Source organism: Pelophylax lessonae (assembly GCF_965119305.1).
Source record: "Pelophylax lessonae genome assembly, chromosome: 8".
NCBI lineage: Eukaryota > Metazoa > Chordata > Amphibia > Anura > Ranidae > Pelophylax > Pelophylax lessonae.
Window position 1 is genome coordinate 289928590 of NC_138775.1, and position 21870 is coordinate 289950459.

Consider the following 21870-nt stretch of genomic DNA (forward strand, 5'->3'; position numbering starts at 1 on the left):
CATGTCACATCAGTGCTCATCCGTGCCCATCCATGTCACATCAGTGCTCATCCGTGCCCATCCATGTCACATCAGTACCCATCCATGTCACATCAGTGCTCATCCGTGCCCATCCATGTCACATCAGTGCTCATCCGTGCCACATCAGTGCTTATCCGTGCCACCATCAGTGCTTATCCGTGCCACATTAGTGCTTATCCGTGCCACATCAGTGCTTATCCGTGCCTCATCCATAACACATCAGTGCCTCCCAGAAGTGTAATAGGTAGTCAGGTAATTAGATTTGTAATTTTTTGTCCCTAAAGCACCTGTATCGTCATACTCAGGAGGAGTAGCAGAATGTATTTTGGGGAATTATTTTTGCTATGTAAATGCTATGTGTTTATAAATATCTTATAAATGGACAACTTTTTGTGGAAAAAAAAAATGCATTTTCATTTCCACATTTTCCAAAAACTTGTGGAAAAAATGACATGTTCAAGACGCATTATGCCTCCTAGATTGTGTGTTGGGGTCATTTTGTGGGCATTTCCATTTTCCATTGTCCTGGTGCTCCTTGGCCTTCAAAAGTTGTCAGGAAATTAGATGTGTAATTTAGGGCTCTTTCACACTGTCCGCCTCCGTAGGCGGATCCGTGCTGCTCAGCGAGGATCGATCCCCGCTGAGCCGGCGGATGACAGCTCCGTCTCCGCTTGCAGTGCGGAGAGGGAGGTGTCACAGCTCCCGCTGCTCTCTATGGGGGATCGGATGAGAGCGGACCGCCTGTCCGCTCTCATCCGATCCGATCCCTGAACGGATGGAAAAATAGAGTTTCCATCCGTCCGGATTTCACAGACAGGATCGGCTACAGATGGCAGCAGGTGTCAGCGGAGGTGTCTCCGCTGACATCCGCTGCCTCATAGAGTTGCATGGAGGATCCGATTAGATCCGCCTAAAAAACTGACAGGCGGATCTGATCGGATCGCCCGTGTGAAAGAGCCCTTATGCTCCTAGAACACGTGACGGTGCTAATTGGATGTTGGGCCTCTGTGTGTGGCCAGGCTGTGTAAAAGTCTCACACATGTGGAGTCGCCATATTCGGGAGGAGTCGCAGAATGTATTTTGGGGTGTAGTTGCAAGTATGCATATGCCGTGTTTGAGAAATAACTCGGTAATATGACCATTTTGTGGGGGAAAAAAATCTTAATTTTGCAAAGCAATGCCGGAAAAAATTACAACCTTAAAAAAACTCACTATGCCTCTTACTAAATACCTTGGAATGTCTACTTTCCAAAAAGGGGTCATTTGGGGGATATTTGTACTTTACTGGCCTGTTAGTGTCTCAAGAAATGAGACCAGTACATCAGGTGTGATCAAATTTCAGTGATTGTGAAGGTTATAGGTCTATAAGACCAAATAATATTATTCTGGGAGGAATTGTGCCCCATCATTGGGATTTCTGGGAGGAATTGTGCCCCATCATTGGTATCTCTGAGAGAAATAGTGCCCCATCATTGGTGTCAGTGTGAAGAATAGTGCCCTATCATTGGTGTCAGTGGGAGGAATAGTGCCCCATCATTGGTATCAGTGGAAGGAATGGTACCCCATCATTGGTATCATTTGGAGGAATAGTGCCCCATCATTGGTATCAGTGGGAGGAATAGTGCCCCATCATTGGTGTTAGTGGGAGGAATAGTGCCCCATCATTGGTGTCAGTGGAAGGAATAGTGCCCCATCATTGGTGTCAGTGGGAGGAATAGTGCCCCATCATTGGGGTCAGTGGGAGGAATAGTGCCCCATCATTGGTATCAGTGGGAGGAATAGTGCCCCATCATTGGTGTCAGTAGGAGGAATAGTGCCCCATCATTGGTGTCAGTGGGAGGAATAGTGCCCCATCATTGGTGTCAGTGGGAGGAATAGTGCCCCATCATTGGTGTCAGTGGGAGGAATAGTGCCCCATCATTGGTATCAGTGGGAGGAATAGTGCCCCATCATTGGTGTCAGTGGGAGGAATAGTGCCCCATCATTGGTGTCAGTGGGAGGAATAGTGCCCCATCATTGGTGTCAGTGGGAGGAATAGTGCCCCATTATTGGTGTCAGTGGGAGGAATAGTGCCCCATCATTGGTGTCAGTGGGAGGAATAGTGCCCCATTATTGGTGTCAGTGGGAGGAATAGTGCCCCATCATTGGTATCAGTGAGAGGAATAGTGCCCCATTATTGGTGTCAGTGGGAGGAATAGTGCCCCATCATTGGTGTCAGTGGGAGGAATAGTGTCCCATCATTGGTGTCAGTGGGAGGAATAGTGCCCCATTATTGGTGTCAGTGGGAGGAATAGTGCCCCATCATTGGTATTTCTGAGAGGAATAGTGCCCCATCATTGGTGTCAGTGGAGGGAACAGTGCCTCATATCAGTGGGAGGATTAGTGCCCCAGGGGCCAGATAAAAGGCTAGCAAAGGACCGCAGTTTGGAGACCACTGCTATAGAATATTATAAATGTGGTTAACATCACAAGTCCTGACATTGGGGTCCTCTGTGGAGCTGCCCTATCTGTGTGTCACAGTACTGGGCCGAGGGATAGGGGAGAGACCTTTGGCCTTTCTGCCTTGGGGACAGAGGGCTTTGTCCCAGCACTGATGTACCATGAATGCTCTACCCCCTACCCATCCATTTACCTGTATGAGGGAGGCCTTTGGATGATCGCTCTCCTTGTGTATCGCATTTATGACCCCTGATTAATGATTAATGGTTCACATGGAGTCTCAGTAGAAGAATCGGGTGCAAGGTACTGATAGCGAGCGTAACGTTTTTACAGAGTGAGGAATGAGACAATGGCGCAGTTTTTTATATCTTCCGCCTGTACACTGGGCAGATCTATGAATGATTTATTGAAAATTGGGGATGAGCAATCAATGAGATAACAATTAGGATGCTTTTCCAACTTATTATAATTTAACCTCGTAGACATTTGCTGTTGCTCAAAGAGGAGAGGAGCCAGAAGAAGGATGCTGACCCTGAAATCATTTGAGTGACGTAACACCAAGATCGGTGTTTGTGAATGCTTTTGATTTTTTAAAAAATGGCGGCGTTGACACCTGGGTAAACCGGAAATGATGTCAGGTCAATACTTCTTGGTTACTATAGCAGGAAGCCGACCAAAGCCAATCTCGGCTTTGTTTGGCTGCCTAGCTAGCCGGCAGAGATGCTGGCTGCTCGCTCGGGGAAGGAGGCAGTGGGGGGGGGGGGGGGTAACGTCCCCTCCCACTACTTGTAATAGCAATCGAGAGGCTAGTTAGCTACCCCAATTGCTATTACAAGCGAGCCAACCTTTGGCTCTAAAAATCGGTACCAGGCATCTCCCCAATAAAACCAGGTACAATCCAGGTACGTGTTTTGGCGGCAAGTGGTTCACCTGGTAATCATGCAAATCACACACTTCCTGTCCCTGGGTGGTCACATCGCCCCTCCACCGTATCTATGGAGGAAACCATGATTGTCACCATAGGCTGCTCATCTGTTATGGGCTGCGAACACATATCTGTTTCCTTTTATCTGATTTGATGGGAGGCAAGGGGAATTTACAGAAGTTAGCTAGTAGGGAAGATATTTTTGAGTGTGGCTCACAGGAAGTGACCAAGACACTGGATTTCCGGCAGGATAAACAGGTATTTGCTGAAACTCCCAAACAACTGAATCTCCCAAGCGCTCCCTCCGATGGGACTACTAGGCGTGCCGCTCTCCTCAGACGGGGAACTCCAAACAGAAGTGCATGCGAAAGAGAAAAGGAGGCACAAACACCTACTGCATTACCTTTGGACACCTTTAACCACTTAAGCCCCGGAAGATTTTACCCCCTTCCTGACCAGGGGTTTTTTTGCGTTTTTTTTTCTTTATTTTTTTTTACTGCGTGAATTTAACGGACAATTGCACGGTCGTGCAACGCTGTACCTAAACAAATTTGACGTCCTTTTTTTTCCCCCCACAAACAGAGCTTTCTTTTGGTGGTATTTGATCACCTGTGCGATTTTTACTTTTTGCGCTATAAACAAAAAAAGAGCGTAAATTTAGCAAAAACAACAATATTTTTCACATTTTTTTATATGAAATTCCCCCCCCCCCAAAAAATGAAAAATCAAAATTTAACATTTTTGGCCAATTTGTTTTCTGCTACCTATGTTTGGTAAAAAAAATCTCAATAAGCGTATTTTGATTGGTTTGCGCAAAAGTTATTGCGTTTACTAACTAAGGTAAAGATTTTTGTCATTTTTGGTGTTTTTTTTTTTAACGCGTAATGGCGGCAATCTGCAATTTTTTTTTTTTTTTTTTTTTTGTGGGACTGCGACATTGCGGCGGACAGATTGGACCCTTGACTGACATTTTTGACACTTTTGGGGGTACCAGTGACATTACTACAGTAATCAGTGCTATACATTGCACTGCACACATGCACTGCACACATGCACTGTTACTTCAAAATGACACTGCGAGGGAAGGGGTTAACTTTATAGGGGAAGGAGGGGTTAAGTGTGTCCCTAGGGGCGTGATTCTAACTGTGATTGGCTGTGGCTACTGCTGTAGGAACAGTGATCAAGGGTCCTACATAGTAGAACCGTATGATCACCATTCATACACCAGGGAGAATGACAGGCGGCTTGTTTACATCAGCCGCCTGCCTTTCTCCCTCTGCACCGACGATCGCCGAGTGACCGGCGGATATCGGGTCCGCCGGTCACACGCACGGACTTGCTAGTGAACGAGCCGGGGTGGGAGCGCGCCTCCGCGGGCACGCGCTCGCCCGCTATTGGCTCCCAAGCAAGTGACAGGCTAGTGACGTATATATACGTCACTTTGCCTGGCCGGGGCTGACTGCCGACGTATATAGTTGTGCGGTGGTCGGCAACCGGTTAAAACTGTTTTTTAAAATTACAAAAACATACAGACATGAAGAGCAAAAATCGCATTAAATGAGTCCACCACATGTGGAAATAATCGTCCCTATATTTGGACACTGACGCGTTTCGTCTCTGAGCTCTGAGAAAGGGTGCGTGTCTCCCGAAACGTGTCAGTGGTCCAAATATAGGAACGATTATTTCCACATGTGGTGGACTCATTCAATGCGATTTTTGCTCTTCATGTCTGTGAGTATGTTTTTGGCATTTTAACAACTTGCCAACCGCCGCACGACTATATACTGCGGCGTTCAGCCCCTCCTGGGCAAAGTGACGTACCGGTACGTCGCTCGCCCACGAGCCTCTAGGGAAGAGCACGCACCACCGGAGGTGCGCTCCCGCCCCCCCTCGTTCACTGAGATCCCCGCGTGAGTGACCGGCGGCTCCGATGTCCGCCGGTCACTTGCGATCTCCTGCTCTAGAGGGAGAAAGGCAGACGGCTGATGTAAACAAAGTCGCCTGTCATTCTCCCTGATGTAACTGCATAGACTATACGATCCTGCTATGTAGGATCATATGTCTCTGTGGTTACATCACAAGCCACGCCCCCCCACAGTTAGAATCACGCCCCTAGGGATACCTTTAACCCACTGATCACCAATAAAGTTAACCCCTTCCCTGCCAGTGTCATTATTACAGTAACAGTGCATATTTATAGCACTGATTACTGTAGTAATGTCACTGGTACCCCCAAAAGTGTCAAAAATGTCAGTCAGGGGTCCAATCTGTCCGCCGCAATGTCGCAGTCCCGCAAAAAAAATCGCAGATCGCCGCCATTACTCGTTAAAAAAAAAAAAAAAAAAACAATAAAAATGACATAAATCTTTCCCGTAGTTAGTAGACGCAATAACTTTTGCGCAAACCAATCAAAATACGCTTATTGCGATTTTTTTTTTTTTTTAACAAAAATATGTAGCAGAAAACAAATTGGCCTCAAATGTTAAAAAAATTTAGATTTTTACATTTTTGGGGGGGAATTTCATATATAATAAAAATGTGAAAAATATTTTTTCAAAATTGTCGCTCTTTTTGTTTGTTTATAGCGCAAAAAGTAAAAATTGCACAGGTGATCAAATACCACCAAAAGAAAGCTCTGTTTGTGGGCAAAAAAAAGGACATAAATTTCATTTGGGTACAGCATCGCACGACCGCGCAATTGTCCATTAAAATCACGCAGTGCCGAATTGCAAAATAGGCCCTGGTCTTTGAGCAGCCAAATCCTCCGGGGCTAAAGTGGTCCAAGGGTAATGCACTCGGTGTTTGCGCCTCCTTTTCTCTTTCACATTTGCTGAAACTGTTCTTAGCTTGGAAAAATAAAGAAAACAAATCATTGCAGCCACCAATCTAAGGACTGTAAACTGCAATATATGATATTTTTGCAGGGGGGGGGGGGGTATTTTCCTGCACACAGATGATTTCCTCTTAGTAGACCAGCGTAGCGAGTCTTGTCTCCCCCCCAGCAGTATATTTTAGGAGGAGTGCAGACGTGTGGCTGGGGGGGGGGGGGCGGCTGTGTTCAGCCAGGTAGGAGCTCAGCTTACCCACATCCTGCACAATGTTTATTCTCGTGTCAGGACTGGGCAAGGATCCAACACCAGGAACTGAGACAGGTGAAGCCCAGTGTTTATTTTCTACAAACATGCAGACGGGGAGGGGGGGAGGGAGGATAGTGTAACTCAACTGAATAAAAGGTTAAAGCGGTTGTAAACCCGAAAACATAAAAACAAAAAACCTGCAAGACAAAGGCATAATGAGCTAGTATGCATCACATACTAGCTCATTATGTATTCCTTACATTAGAACGAAGCTCCGACACGGACCCCCGGACATCGCTGCGGGCGCTGCCATGATCCCTCGACGTCCCTTCCGCGTTTGGCGGCTCCGGCGCTGTGATTGGCCGGAGCCGCGATGACGTCACTCCCGTGCATGCGCGTGGGAGTGATTTTGCGGCAAGCTCCCGGCAAGGAAAGCTGAAGGTCCCCCCGGACCTTCAGAGCGCATGCGCCGCTCGCATGAGCGGCTGCATGCACTGCAAATATCTCCTAAACCATGTCGGTTTAGGAGATATTAATTGTACCTACAGGTAAGTCTTATTATAGGCTTACCTGTAGGTAAAAGTGTCAAAAAGTGGGATACAACCACTTTAACCAGTATACAAATGTACAGTGAGGGAAAAAAGTATTTGATCCCCTGCTGATTTTGTATGTTTGCCCATTGACGAAGAAATGATCAGTTTATAATTTTAATGGTCGGTTTATTTTACCAGTGAGAGACAGAATAACAACAAAAATATCCAGAAAAACGCATTTCAAAAAAGTTATAAATTGATTTGAATTTTAATGAGTGAAATAAGTATTTGATCCCCTATCAATCAGCGAGATTTCTGGCTCCCAGGTGCCTTCTATACAGGTAACAAGCTGAGATTAGAAGCACTCTCTTAAGGCCCCTTTCACACAGCCCCTCCGTTGGACGGACTCCGTTTATCTCAGTGGGGGATCGATCCGCCGATCCCCCGCTGAGCAGGAGAATGACAGCTGTGTCTCCGCGCTGTGTGCGGAGACACAGCTGTCAGTTCCCCATGCATCTCTATGGGGGAATCGGATGGGAAAAGTCTATCAGTCCATTCTCATCCGATCCGCTGGATGGATGGAAAATAGGGTTTCCATCCGTCCAGATTTGATGGATCGGATTGGATGTCAGCGGACATGTCTCTGCTGACATCTGATGCCCCAAAGGGATGCATGGGGGGACCGTTCAGATCCGCCAAAAAAACAGACAGGCGGATCTGAGCGGTCCGCCTGTGTGAAAGGGCCCTAAAGGGAGTGCTCCTAATCTCAGCTTGTTACCTGTATAAAAGACACCTGTCTACAGAAGCAATCAATCAGATTCCAATCTCTCCACCATGGCCAAGACAAAAGAGCTGTCCAAGGATGTCAGGGATAAATTTGGAGACCTACACAAGGCTGGAATGGGCTACAAGACCATCGCCAAGCAGCTTGGTGAGAGGGTGACAACAGTTGGTGCGATTATTCAAAAATGGCAGAAACATAAAATAACTGTCAATCTCCCTCGGTCTGGGGCTCCATGGAAGATCTCACCTCGTGGAGTTTCAACGATCATGAGAACGGTGAGGAATCAGCCCAGAACTACACGGGAGAATCTTGTCAATGATCTCAAGGCAGCTGGGACCATAGTCACCAAGAAAACAATTGGTAACACACTACGCTGTGAAGGACTGAAATCCTGCAGCACCCGCACGGTCCCTCTGCTCAGGAAAGCACATGTACAGGCCCGTCTGAAGTTTGCTATTGAACATCTGAATGATTCAGAGGAGAACTGGGCGAAAGTGTTGTGGTCAGATGAGACCAAAATCAAGCTCTTTGGCATCAACTCAACTCGCCATGTTTGGAGGAGGAGGAGGAATGCTGCCTATAACCCCAAGAGCACCATCCCCACCGTCATACATGGAGGTGGAAACATTATGCTTTGGAGGAGTTTTTCTCCTAAGGGGAAAGGACAACTTCACTGCATCAAAGGGACGATGGATGGGGCCATGTACTGTCAAATCTTGAGTGAGAACCTCCTTCCCTCAGCCATGGCATTAAAAATGGGTCGTGGATGGGTATTCCAGCATGACAATGACCCGAAGCACACGACCAAGGCAACAAAAGAGTGGCTCAAGAAAAAGCACATTAAAGTACTGCAGTGGCCTAGCCAGTCTCCAGACCTTAATCCCATAGAAAATATGTGGAGGGAGCTGAAGGTTCGAGTTACCAAACGTCAGCCTCAAAACCTTAATGACTTGGAGAGGATCTGCCAAGAGGAGTGGGACAAAATCCCTCCTGAGATGTGTGCAAACCTGGTGGCCAACTACAAGAAACGTCTGACCTCTGTGATTGCCAACAAGGGTTTCTCCACCAACTACTAACTCATGTTTTGTGAAGGGGTCAAATAATTATTTCACTCATTAAAATGCAAATCAATTTATAACTTTTTTGAAATGCGTTTTTCTGGATATTTTTATTGTTATTCTGTCTCTCACTGGTAAAATAAACCGACCATTAACCACTTTACCACCGGAGGATTTTGCTGTCTTACGTCCAGGCCACTTTTTGCGATTTGGCACTGTGCGAATTTAACTGATAATTGCGCAATCGTGCGACGCCATACCCAAACAAAATTGATGTCCTTTTTTTCCCACAAACAGAGCTTTCTTTTGGTGGTATTTGATCACCTGTGCGATTTTTACTTTTTGCGCTATAAACAAAAAAAGAGCGTAAATTTTGAAAAAATAACAATATTTTTCACATTTTTTTTATTTGAAATCCCCCCCCCCAAAAAAAAATGTAAAAATCGAAATTTTTTTTAATTTTTGGCCAATTTGTTTTCTGCTACCTATGTTTGGTAAAAAAAATCTCAATAAGCGTATTTTGATTGGTTTGCGCAAAAGTTACTGCGTTTACTAACAAAGGGAAAGATTTCTGTCATTTTTGGTGTTTTTTTTTAAACGCGGCGATCTGCGATTTTTTTTTTTTTTTTTTTTTTTTTTAGCGGGACTGTGACATTGCGGCGGACAGATCGGACCCTTGACTGACATTTTTGACACTTTTGGGGGTACCAGTGACATTACTACAGTAATCAGTGCTATACATATGCACTGTTACTGTAAAAATGACACTGGCAGGGAAGGGGTTAATTTTATTGGAGAGGGAGGGGTTAATGTATGCCTGGTGCTTACTGACATGTGTGGGGGGAGGTGACTGAGTGACACGGGGACAGATCGCAGGTTCAGCTATGCTTAGGAGATTGTTTACACAAGCGGGCGGTTCTCCACACTCGATTCCCCGACGATTGGGGAATAGCAGCGGCGATCGCCGCTGCTCCTCCCCTGGCTCGACTCCCGCTGTGACTGAAAACAGCGGGAGCGCCGCCCACAAGGGGAGGAGTCCAGCGACGTAGGTCTACGTCGCTGGATGGAATTGAGCCACTTTGCCACAGTACAGTCAACGTGACTGGTTGGCAAGTGGTTAAAATTATAGACTGATCATTTCTTTTTCAGTGGGCAAACGTACAAAATCAGCAGGGGGGGGTCAAATACATTTTTCACTCACTGTAGTTGCTGCTCCGGCTCCAGCGGCTCCTGGTCCATCGCCGACTGCTGGCTGGGACCGGAGCTTGTCTCTGCTTCAAACATCAGAATGCAGTAAAGAAAAAATCCCTTGAGCTGCAAATCTGGTAAAGACGAATATGTGTCAGTCTCAGCCCGACCCCTGGCCAGGCCACGCCCCAATGCATTTAGCTCCACCCCTTACCAGAGTTTAATCAAATTAAAGAGGGAGATTAAATACATCATCATAATTGGAGAAAAAGTATCAGGTGTGTAATGGACCAATCGTAGAGGCTGAAGCCCAATAGACCTTATGTGCATACAAAGAAAACGGCAAGGAAAAAAAAATATGTAGAAAAAATGAACAAAGAAATAAAAATAAAATAAATACATGAAAAATAAAAAGAGAAAAAAAAATAATAAAAATAAAAATTAACCACTTACCGCCCGCCCGCCCGCCCGCCGTCAATTTACGTTGGTCCTTTGACGCTAAATACCGGGGTTATGGCAGCAGTACACTTTTTTAGTGTACTTGTGAGGTCTGAGGTCTTTTTGACAACGGGCCCCCTGACGGGGGGAAACCTATCCTGCCGTTTGATTACAGACAATAACACTCTATACTACCTGAGGGAACCCTACAATGTCTCTTGCTTTGGACAAACCTTATCCCGCCTGTTTAGCCTCAACATGAGACCCACACCCAAGTGGGGTCTCACAATATTTAGAATGCTTGTATGTCTCAAACTTTGCCCGTTGTGTCTATTTGGTCTCTTTTTGCATACCAGACCAACTCTTGGTTTCATTGGTAAAGATCCTGAAGAAGCGGTAATTTGCAGTGAAACGCGTAGAGCGTGGATGGGCTTATACCTGGCAGATACAGAATTGACCTACGTTTTGTTACAGCCGTTAGATTGGAAATGATGGGTACACTGCCCAGGAAGCCTAAAATCCTTATGCATGGTCTTAACCATCACACTGGGAACGGCAATCTGTATGCTTTGTAATTATTCCAAGCGTCTTATGCTATGGTGTTTTGTATGACCAATATTTTTTAATCTGTCTTTTTGTAAATTTATTAAATTAAATTAGAGATTTTTTACCTATATTGTCTTAACAATATGTGATCTGGTACCATAAAAATTCCCTATAGCCCCCTAGTGGTCTCTGTAGCTGCCTACCTTACTTGCCATCCCTTATGGGACAGTAGGGAGTGGGGCAGTTCACTGACCAATTTCTCTCTCTATCTCTCTCTCTCTCTGTGTATGTATGTGTGTGTGTGTGTGTGTATATATAATATATATATATATATATATATATATATATATATATATATATATATATATATATATATATATATATATGAGATAATTGGGCAGATTGGGGTAAGGAGTTCCATAGGATTGGAGAGGCTCTGGAAAAGTCCTGGAGGTGAGCCATAGGAGTAGGTTATGAGGGAGTTTTAAAAGGAACGAAGAGAGCGATTAGGTTGGTATTTTATTTTTTTTTAATTCAAGGAAGTGTATTTCTTCCCAAAAAACTGCATTTGGAAGACCGCTGCGCAAATACAGTGCGACATAAAATTTTGCATCGACCGCCATTTTATTCTCCAGGGTCATTGCTAAAAAAAAAAAAAATATATATATATGTATATACATTTATTTATTTATTTAGCAATGACCCTGGAGAATAAAATGGTGGTCGATGCAAAATTTTATGTCGCACTGTATTTGCGCAGCGGTCTTCCAAACGCAGTTTTTTGGGAAGAAATACACTTCCTTGAATTAAAAAAAAATAAAAAAATACCAATCTAATCGCTCTCTTCATTCCTCTCAAAACCTCCTGCTCTCTAGCTCCCTCGTTACCTCCTCCCATGCTCGCCTCCAGGACTTTTCCAGAGCCTCTCACATCCTATGGAACTCCTTACCCCAATCTGTCCGGTTATTTCCTACTCTACTATTAGCTTTTAGCCGTTCCCTGAAAACCCTCCTCTTCCGAGAAGTCTATCCTACCCACACCTAAATACTGTACTTCCATTTTCTCCATCAGCCCATCCCCCACAGTTATTACCTTTTGTTTCACTTGACCCCCCTTCTAGATTGTAAGCTCTAAGGAGCAGGGCCCTCTAGTTCCTCCTGTATTGAATTGTATTGTGACTTTATTGTCTTCCCTCATATTGTAAAGCACTGCGCAAACTGTTGGTGCTATATAAATCCTGTATAATAATAATAAGATAGTAAAGTTAGCCCAATTTTTTGTGTGTAGTGAAAGATATTACGCCGAGAATCGTGATCTTAGCAAAAAAAAATTGATTTCTCATTTTATCCAGAATCGTGCAGCTCTATAGATCAGACAAATATTACCAATCCCTGTTTATTACATGAACCACTTTACCACCGGAGGATTTTTCTGTCTTACGTCCAGGCCACTTTTTGCGATTCGGCGCTGTGCGACTTTAACTGACAATTGCGCGGTCGTGCGACGCCGTACCCAAACTAAATTTACGTCCTTTTTTTTCCCACAAACAGAGCTTTCTTTTGGTGGTATTTGATCACCTGTGCGATTTTTATTTTTTGCAATATTAAAAAAATGCGAAAATTTTCAAAAAAATAACAATATTTTTGACATTTTTTATATGAAATTCCCCCCCAAAAAATGTAAAAATCAAAATTGTTAACATTTTTTGGCCAATTTGTTTTCTGCTACCTATGTTTGGTAAAAAAAAATCGCAATAAGCGTATTTTGATTGGTTTGCGCAAAAGTTATCGCGTTTACTAACTAAGGGAAAGATTTCTGTCATTTTTGGTGTTTTTTTTTTTTAACGAGTAATGGCGGCGATCTGCGATTTTTTTTTTTTTTTGCGGGACTGCGACATTGCAGTGGACAGATCGGACCCCTGACTGACATTTCTGACACTTTTGGGGTTACCAGTGACATTACTGCAGTAATCAGTGCTATATATATGCACTGCTACTGTAAAAATGACACTGGCAGGGAAGGGGTTAACTTTATTAGAGAGGGAGGGGTTAATGTATGCCTGGTGCTTACTGACGTGTGTGGGGGGAGGTGACTGAGTGACACAGGGACAGATCGCAGGTTCAGCTATGGTGAACCCTGCAATCTGTCACTGTTTGTCACTGAGGAGATCCGCCCGCTTTGTTTACACAAGCAGGCGGATCTCCAAACTCGATTCCCTGACGATCGGGGAAGAGCAGCGGCGATCGCCGCTTACTTCTCCCCTGGCCCGACTCCCGCTGTGACTGAATACAGCGGGAGCGAGCCTCCGGCGGCGCGCGAGCGCCGCCCACAAGGGGAGGAGTCCAGCGACGTAGGTCTACGTCGCTGGACGGAATCGATCCACTTTGCCGCAGTACAGTCCCAGTGACTGATTGGCAAGTGGTTAAATCGGAATCGCACCCAAAAGGGAAAAGTCAGATTTTCTGCCGCTTCTGCAAGGAGGTAAAAGCAGGCGGTGAGAAGGCGATACAATGCTTCCTCGCCGCCTGTCAGATCTTCTCTGAAGAGTGACCTGAACACAGATCCCTCGTCAGAGAGCACCGCTACTGTGACCCAGCCCTAAGAGGGGGATTTCAAACTTTATTTTTTTGGCTATTCCCTGGGACTAGATCAGCAGATAATCATTAGAAATGGGGTCAGCTGATGTTACTATAGAGGATTATACACTGACAAGGATGGTGATTCACAGAGACATGAGAGAGTTCTGATAGAGATGAAATAATACAGCCGGGATGGTTGTGCACTGAGCTGCCCCCCCCCTCCCCCCCCTCACATTCCTTCCACATCCTTCACATTCTTCACATTCCCACCTAAGTCTCATTTTCTGTATTTTCTTTTATTTTTCTTTATATAACTTTCACTCATTTATTAAAACTTACATTAAAAGGTGTCAGCAGTCTGACTTTAAGATGAATAGACTGAACCTTATATTAACCACTTTAAGACCGGAAGATTTTCCCCATTAACCACTTTACCACCGGAAGATTTTCCTGCTTTACGTACAGGCCACTTTTTGCGATTCGGCACTGCGTGACTTTAACGGACAATTGCGCGGTCGTGCGACGCCATACCCAAGCGAAATTTACGTCCTTTTTTTCCCACAAACAGAGCTTTCTTTTGGTGGTATTTGATCACCTGTGCGATTTTTCCTTTTTGCGATATTAATAAAAAAATGCGAAAATCTTGAAAAAAATAACTATTTTTCTACTTTGACAATGAAAAAATATCCAATATATTAAATTTTTGTCATATATTTAGGCCAAAATGTATTTAGCTACATGTCTTCAACAAAAAAATTCTCAATGAGCGTATTTTTAACCGCTTTAAGACCGGAAGATTTTACCCCCTTCCTGACCAGGGGGTATTTTGCGATTCGGCACTGCGTGACTTTAACGGACAATTGCGCGGTCGTGTGACGCTGTACCCAAACGAATTTGACATCCCTTTTTTCCCACAAACAGAGCTTTATTTTGGTGGTATTTGATCACCTGTGCGATTTTTTGATCATGCGCTATAAACAAAAAAAGAGCGACAATTTTGCAAAAATAACAATAATTTTCACATTTTTTTATATGAAATTCCCCCAAAAAATGTAAAAATCTAAATTTTTTTAACATTTTCGGCCAATTTGTTTTCTGCTACATATGTTTGGTAAAAAAAATCACTAAAAGCGTATTTTGATTGGTTTGCGCAAAAGTTATTGCGTTTACTAACTCAGGGAAAGATTTCTGTCATTTTTGTTGTTTTTTTTTAACGCGTAATGGCGGCGATCTGCAATTTTTTTTTTCTTTTTTTTGCGGTACTGCGACATTGCGGCGGACAGATTGGACCCTTAACTGACATTTTTGACACTTTTGGGGTTACCAGTGACATTACTACAGTAATCAGTGCTGTACATATGCACTGTTACTGTAAAATTACACTGGCAGTGAAGGGGTTAACTTTTTTTGAGAGGGCGGGGTTAAGTGTGTTGCTAGGGGCGTGCTTCTATCTGTGATTGGCTGTGGCTTGAGGTGTAGGAACAGTGATCAACGGTCCTACATAGTAGAACTATGTGATCACTGTTTCTACACAGGGGAGAATGACAGGCGGCTTGTTTACATTAGCTGTCTGACTTTCTCCATCTGCAGCGACGATCGCAGAGTGACCGGCGGACATCGGGTGTTCCGGTCACACGTGCGGGGGGGGGGGGTCAGTGACCACTCGGGAGCGGGAGCGCGCTCGCTCCCTAGACCCTCACAGGCTAGTACTACGTAACTCTGCCTGTGAGGGGCTGACCGTCGCAGTAAATAGTCGTGCGGCGGTCGGCAAGTGGTTAAGATGAATAAACTGAACCTTATATTAACCACTTTAAGACCGGAAGGATTTTCCCCATTAATGACCAGGCTATATTTTGCGATTCGGCACTGCGGGACTTTAACGGACAATTGCGCGGTCGTGCAACGCTGTACCCAAATAAAATTTACGTTTTTTTTCCCACAGAGCTTTATTTTGGTGGTATTTGATCACCTGTGCAATTTTTATTTTTTGCGCTATAAAAAATATAAATAGTGACAATTTTGAAAAAAAAAAAATATATATTTTTTACATTCTTTTATACGAAATTCTCAAAAAAAAAAATTTAAAAATCGAAATGTTTTTACATTTTAGGCCAATTTGTTTTCTGCTACATATTTTTGGTAAAAAAAATCGCAATAAACGTATTTTGATTTGTTTGAGCAAAAGTTATTGCGTTTACTAACTACGGGAAAAATTTATGTTATTTTTATTGTTTTTGTTTTTTAGTAATGACGGCAATCTGCAATTTTTTTTTTTTGCGCGGCTGCGACATTGCGGCGGACAGATCGGACCCCTAACTGACATTTTTGACACTTTTGGGGGGGACCAGTGACATTACTACAGTAATCAGTGCTAAAAATATGCACTGTTACTGTAATAATGGCACCGGCAGGGAAGGGGTTAACAGTATTAGTGATGAAGGGGTTAAATATGTCCCTAGGGGCGTGGTTCTAACTGTCAGGGGGCGTGGCTTGTGAAGTCATCACAGAGACATATGATCCTATATAGCAGGATCACATAGCCTCTGATCACTTTAGGGAGAATGACAGACGGCTGTGTTTACATCAGCCACCTGTCCTTCTCTGTCAGTGGGGGGAGATCGCCGTTGTCAGGTGGCCATCAGAGCCGCCTGACATCCGCACTGGCCTCCCTGCTGATGAGCGGGGGCGGGAGCGCTCCACTTGCGGCACGCTCTCTAGCTCCTCCCAGGCGAGCGCCGTACATGTACGGGGTTTTGCTTGGGAGAGCCAACCTGCCGCCCTTCATCTGCGGCGGCTGGTCGGCACGTGGTTAAGACAGATTTAAGATACTTGTATATGAAGCCAACATTTGATCTGTTTATATTATGCCTTCCCTTGTTCTTCCCTCCCCCTCATCAACATAATTACATTTTTTTTTGTTCAATAGTTTTTATTTAACCACTTGCCGACCACCGCAAGTACATATACTGCGGCGGTCAGCCCCTCACAGGCAAAGTGACGTACCGGTACGTCACTAGCCTGTGAGGCTCTGGGGAGCGAGCGCGCGCCGCCGGAGGCGCGCTCCCGCGCGGTCACGGACCCCCCCCCACGCGTGTGAGCGGCGGACCCTATGTCTGCCGATCACTCACGATCGTCCGTGACAGCGGGAGAAAGGCAGGCGGCTGATGTAAACAATCCGCCTGTCGTTCTCCCCTGTGTAGGAACAGTGATTATACGGTTCTACTATGTGGGACCGTTGATCTCTGTTCCTACACCTCAAGCCACAGCCAATCACAGTTGGAATCACACCCCTAGGGACACACACAGCCCCTCCCTCTCAAATAAATTTAACCCCTTCACTACCAGTGTCATTTTACAGTAACAGTGCATATTTATAGCACTGATTACTGCAGTAATGTCACTGGTAACCCCAAAAGTGTCAAAAATGTCAGTCAAGGGTCCGATCTGTCCGCCGCAATGTCGCAGTACCGCAAAAAAAATTGCAGATCGCCACCATTACTCGTTAAAAAAAAAAAACAACAAAAATGACAAAAATCTTTCCCTTAGTTAGTAAACGCGATAACTTTTGCGCAAACCAATCAAAATACGCTTTTTGCGATTTTTTTTTTTTTACCAAACATAGGTAGCAGAAAACAAATTGGCCGAAAATGTTAAAAAATTTAGATTTTTAAATTTTTTTTGGGGAATTTCATATAAAAAAATGTGAAAAATATTGTTATTTTTTGCAAAATTTGTCGCTCTTTTTTTTGTTTATAGCGCATGATCAAAAAATCGCACAGGTGATCAAATACCACCAAAAGAAAGCTCTGTTTATGGGAAAAAATGGACGTCAATTTCATTTGGGTACAGCGTCGCACGACCGCGCAATTGTCCGTTAAAGTCACGCAGTGCCGAATCGCAAAATAGCCCCTGGTCAGGAAGGGGGTAAAATCTTCCGGGGTTAAGATTGGTAACAGTAAAAATCCATTAACAATAGTTGCCAAACAGCATGGATTTTACATATTCATTACAATCAACATTTTTACAGAAGCAGAAAGGGCAAAGCTTTACCTTAAAGCCAGTTGGTAATTTTTTCTGGAAAATAATTACATTTTTTTTTTTTTAATATAAAACCTTTCCATTTCATTACAAACCTGATCTTAGACTCGGTGTGGAATACCGCGGATAATCACAGCTAATTCCTAGGAACCTTGTACTATACCCAGCAATGCTCATCATTGTGGAAATAATGGTGGGCAGTAGAAGCGTTGCTGTTGAGCGATGAAATATTGCCTGTGTTGCTCAGGCCAATATAGAACAGATATGAACACACATTTAATAACCGAGATAAATAGAAACAGAGAGATCGGGTCCTCTGCAAACAGCACTGACTTGACAATACAGCTTAAAGCGGAGTTCCGGCCTCAAAATCGAAAAAAATCGATTTTGGGCCATCCGGTTGCTAAGGGACGCCTGAAAAAGAAATGGATGCTCCCAATTTTCTTTTTTTGGTCACTTACCTTGATATTGAAGAAAATATACTCACCTTCCTTCCGCTTCCTCCCTCTGCGGCCGCGGCCCGCGCCGTCACTGACTCCTGGGAGCTGAATGTCATCGCTCCCAGAAGTCAATGCGCCTGCACCGGCCCTGCTCGTCACTTCCGGTGCAGGCGCGGCATTCCCTGCTAAACAACTTCTGGGCATGCCCTGGTCCTCCAAGGGCATAGAGTCGAGTGGGGGCCAGCTTGCTATCACTCAACTTCCTGCCCAGCACCAGAGAGGATCGGAATTTTTTTTCTCCGCTACTGGCATCACTGTTAAGCAGGGAAAATGCCCACCCAGGAAGCTGCGGGAGGGGGTTGGGCACCTCTCCCGCCGCCCATAAGTGATCCCCCAGCAACATGCAGGCAGCTGTGATAATACGCAAGCAACAAACGGCCAACTGTGATAATACATAGGCAACAAAGGCAACTATGTTAATACATAGGCAACAAATGGGCAACCGTGATAATACATAGGCAACAAATGGGCAACCGTGATAATACATAGGCAAGAAAGGGGTAACTGTAATAATACATGGGCAACTGTGAGAATACACAGGCAACAAATGGGCAACTGTGATAATACATAGGCAACAAATGGGCAACTGTGATAATACACAGGCAACAAATGGGCAACTGTGATAATAAATAGGCAACATATGGGCAACTGTGATAATATGCAGGCAACAAATGGGCAACTGTGAGAACACACAGGCAACAAACGGGCAACTGTGATCACATAGGCAACGTGCAGGCAGCTGTGATAATACATAGGCAACAAAGGGGCAACTGTAATAATACATAGGCAACAAACCGGCAACTATGATAATACATAGGCAACAAAGGGGCAACTATGTTAATACATAAGCAACAAACCGGCAACTGTGATAATACATAGGCAACAAAGGGGCAATTGTGATAATACATAGGCAACAAACAGGCAACTGTGATAATGCTTGGGCAACTGGGATAACACATAGGCAACAAACGGGCAACTGGGGTAACACATAGGCAACAAACGGGCAACTGGGATAACACATAGGCAACATATGGGCAACTGGGATAACACATGGTCAACAAACTGGCAACTGTGATAATACACAGGCAACAAACGGGCAACTGTGATAATACATAGGCAACATATGGGCAACTGTGAGAATACACAGGCAACAAACGGGCAACTGTGATAATACATAGGCAACAAAGGGGCAGATGTGACAATACATAGGCAACATATGGGCAACTGTGATAATATGCAGGCAACAAACAGGCAGCTGAGATAATACATAGGCAACAAACGGGCAACTGTGATAATACATAGGCAACAAATGGGCAACTGTGATAATACACAGGCAACAAACGGGCAACTGTGATAATACACAGGCAACAAACGGGCAACTGTGATAATACACAGGCAACAAACGGGCAACTGTGATAATACACAGGCAACAAACGGGCAACTGTGATAATACACAGGCAACAAACGGGCAACTGTGATAATACATAGGCAACAAAGGGGCAGCTGTGACAATACATAGGCAACATATGGGCAACTGTGATAATATGCAGGCAACAAACAGGCAGCTGAGATAATACATAGGCAACAAACGGGCAACTGTGATAATACATAGGGAACATATGGGCAGCTTTGATAAAACATAGGGAACATATGGGCAGCTTTGATAAAGCATAGGGAACATATGGGCAGCTGTGATAATACATAGGGAACAAACGGTCAACTGTGACCATATGCAGGCATCAAACAGGCAATCATGATAATAGGCAGTAAACAAATGTGCATTATTATCAGTCCTTTTAGACTGTAAGCTCTACTGAGCAGGACCCCCTGAACCCGGTTGTATTGAATTGTACGGTGTTCCTCAATTTTCAGGAAGTTCTGTGCTATATAAATCTTGAATAATAATAACATAGGCAACAAACAGGCAAGTGTGACAGTATGAGGGCATCAAGTGGTCAGCACTTCCTGGTAGCTCTCTGGGTGTCGATTCGAATCTCAACCACGGCACTACCTGCATGGAGTTTGCATGTTCTTCCTGTGCCTGCGTGGGTTTCCTCCTTACTCCGGTTTCCTCCCACACTCCAAAGACTTGCTGGGAGGTTAATTGGCTCCTGTCTATATTGGCCCCAATATGTGTATGAATGTTAATTAGGGATCTTAATCTCCTTGAGGGCAGGGACTGATGTGAATGTGTAATATATGTATATGTAAAGCACTGCATAGATTGACGGCGCTTTAGAAGTACCCAAAATAAATAAATGGTCAGATGTGTAATTCTGTGTTTTTTTATGTTCAGCTGGAAGAAGCCGGACAGGTGTTCCTGCTTATGAAGAAGGATTACCGAATCTCCCGGAACGTTCGCTTGGCTTGGTTCCTGTCAAACCTCTATCAGCCCATCTCCTCCGTTCCCGAATCAGAGCTGGTATGTGCAGACTAATATCTTATTCTTCTTCTTGTTTATACTCTATTCCTGAACCCTTCTTAACCACTTTAGCCCCGGATGATTTGGCTGCTCAATGACCAGGCCCTATTTTGCGATTCGGCACTGCGTGACTTTAACGGACAATTGCGCGGTCGTGCGACGCTGTACCCAAACGAAATTGACGTCCTTTTTTTCCCACAAATAGAGCTTTCTTTTGGTGGTATTTAATCACCTCTGCGATTTTTATTTTTTGCGCTATAAACAAAAAAAGAGCGACATTTTAAAAAAAAATTACAATATTTTTCACATTCTTTTATATGAAATTCTCAAAAAAAAAAATGTAAAAATCAAAATTTTTTAACATTTTAGGCCAATTTGTTTTCTGCTACATATTTTTGGTAAAAAATTACAAATGGGATATATTTTGATTGGTTTGCGCAAAAGTTTGCATCTACTAACTACGGGAAAGATTTATGTCCTTTTTATTGTTTTTTTTTTTTTTTTTTACTAGTAATGGCGACGATCTGCAATTTTTAGCGGGATTGCGGCGGACAGATCGGACCCCTGACTGACATTTTTGACACTTTTGGGGGGACCAGTGACATTATTACAGTAATCAGTGCTATACATATGCACTGTTCCTGTACTAATGACACTGCCAGGGAAGGGGTTAACAGTATGTGTGATCAAGCGGTTAAATGTGTCTCTAGGGGCGTGATTCTAACTGTCAGGGGGCATGGCTTGTGAAGTAATCACAGAGACATGCGATCCTATATAGCAGGATCACATAGCCTCTGTGATCATTTCAGGGAGAATGACAGACGGCTGTGTTTTTATCAGCTGTCCGTCCTTCTCTCTCAGCTGCGGGAGATTGCGAGTGGCCGCCGGTCACATGCCCTGGCTCCCCAGCTAACGATTGGGAGCGCACCGCCGGCGGCGCACGCTCGCCCCCTAGAGTCTCCTGAGCGAGCAATGTTGTATAACGTCGCTTTGCCCAGGAGCGGCCGCCTGCCGCAGTAAACCTGCAGTGGGTGGTCGTTATGTGGTTAAAGAAGTTGTAAACCTCAGAAAAAAAAATAATAAAAAAAAAACCTGAAAGACAAAGGCATAATGAGCTATACATCGATCGCATACTAGCTCATTATGAAATACTTATTTTAGAACGAAGTCCCCGCAGCTCCGCCTTCTCACCGGTGACACAGCCGACATGTTCAGCCGTCTTACTTCCGTGTCCCCGTCATCTGATTGGTCGAAGCCGCCATGACGTCACCTCCGCATATGCGTGCAGGAGCCGCCGTTCACGGCACAGGGCTCTGAAAGGA

General features: G+C 44.4%; 1 protein-coding gene across 2 annotated transcripts in view; it reads left to right on the forward strand.

Moving 5' to 3' along the window:
* The window catches only part of SZT2 (SZT2 subunit of KICSTOR complex), a 355341-nt gene that overhangs the window by 15063 nt on the left and 318408 nt on the right, over window positions 1-21870 (forward strand). For both annotated transcript variants that reach the window (XM_082264795.1, XM_082264796.1), the window contains exon 2: window positions 20423-20548. In XM_082264795.1, the coding sequence (XP_082120921.1) occupies window positions 20423-20548 (126 nt within the window). The remainder of the gene's footprint in view (window positions 1-20422; window positions 20549-21870) is intronic.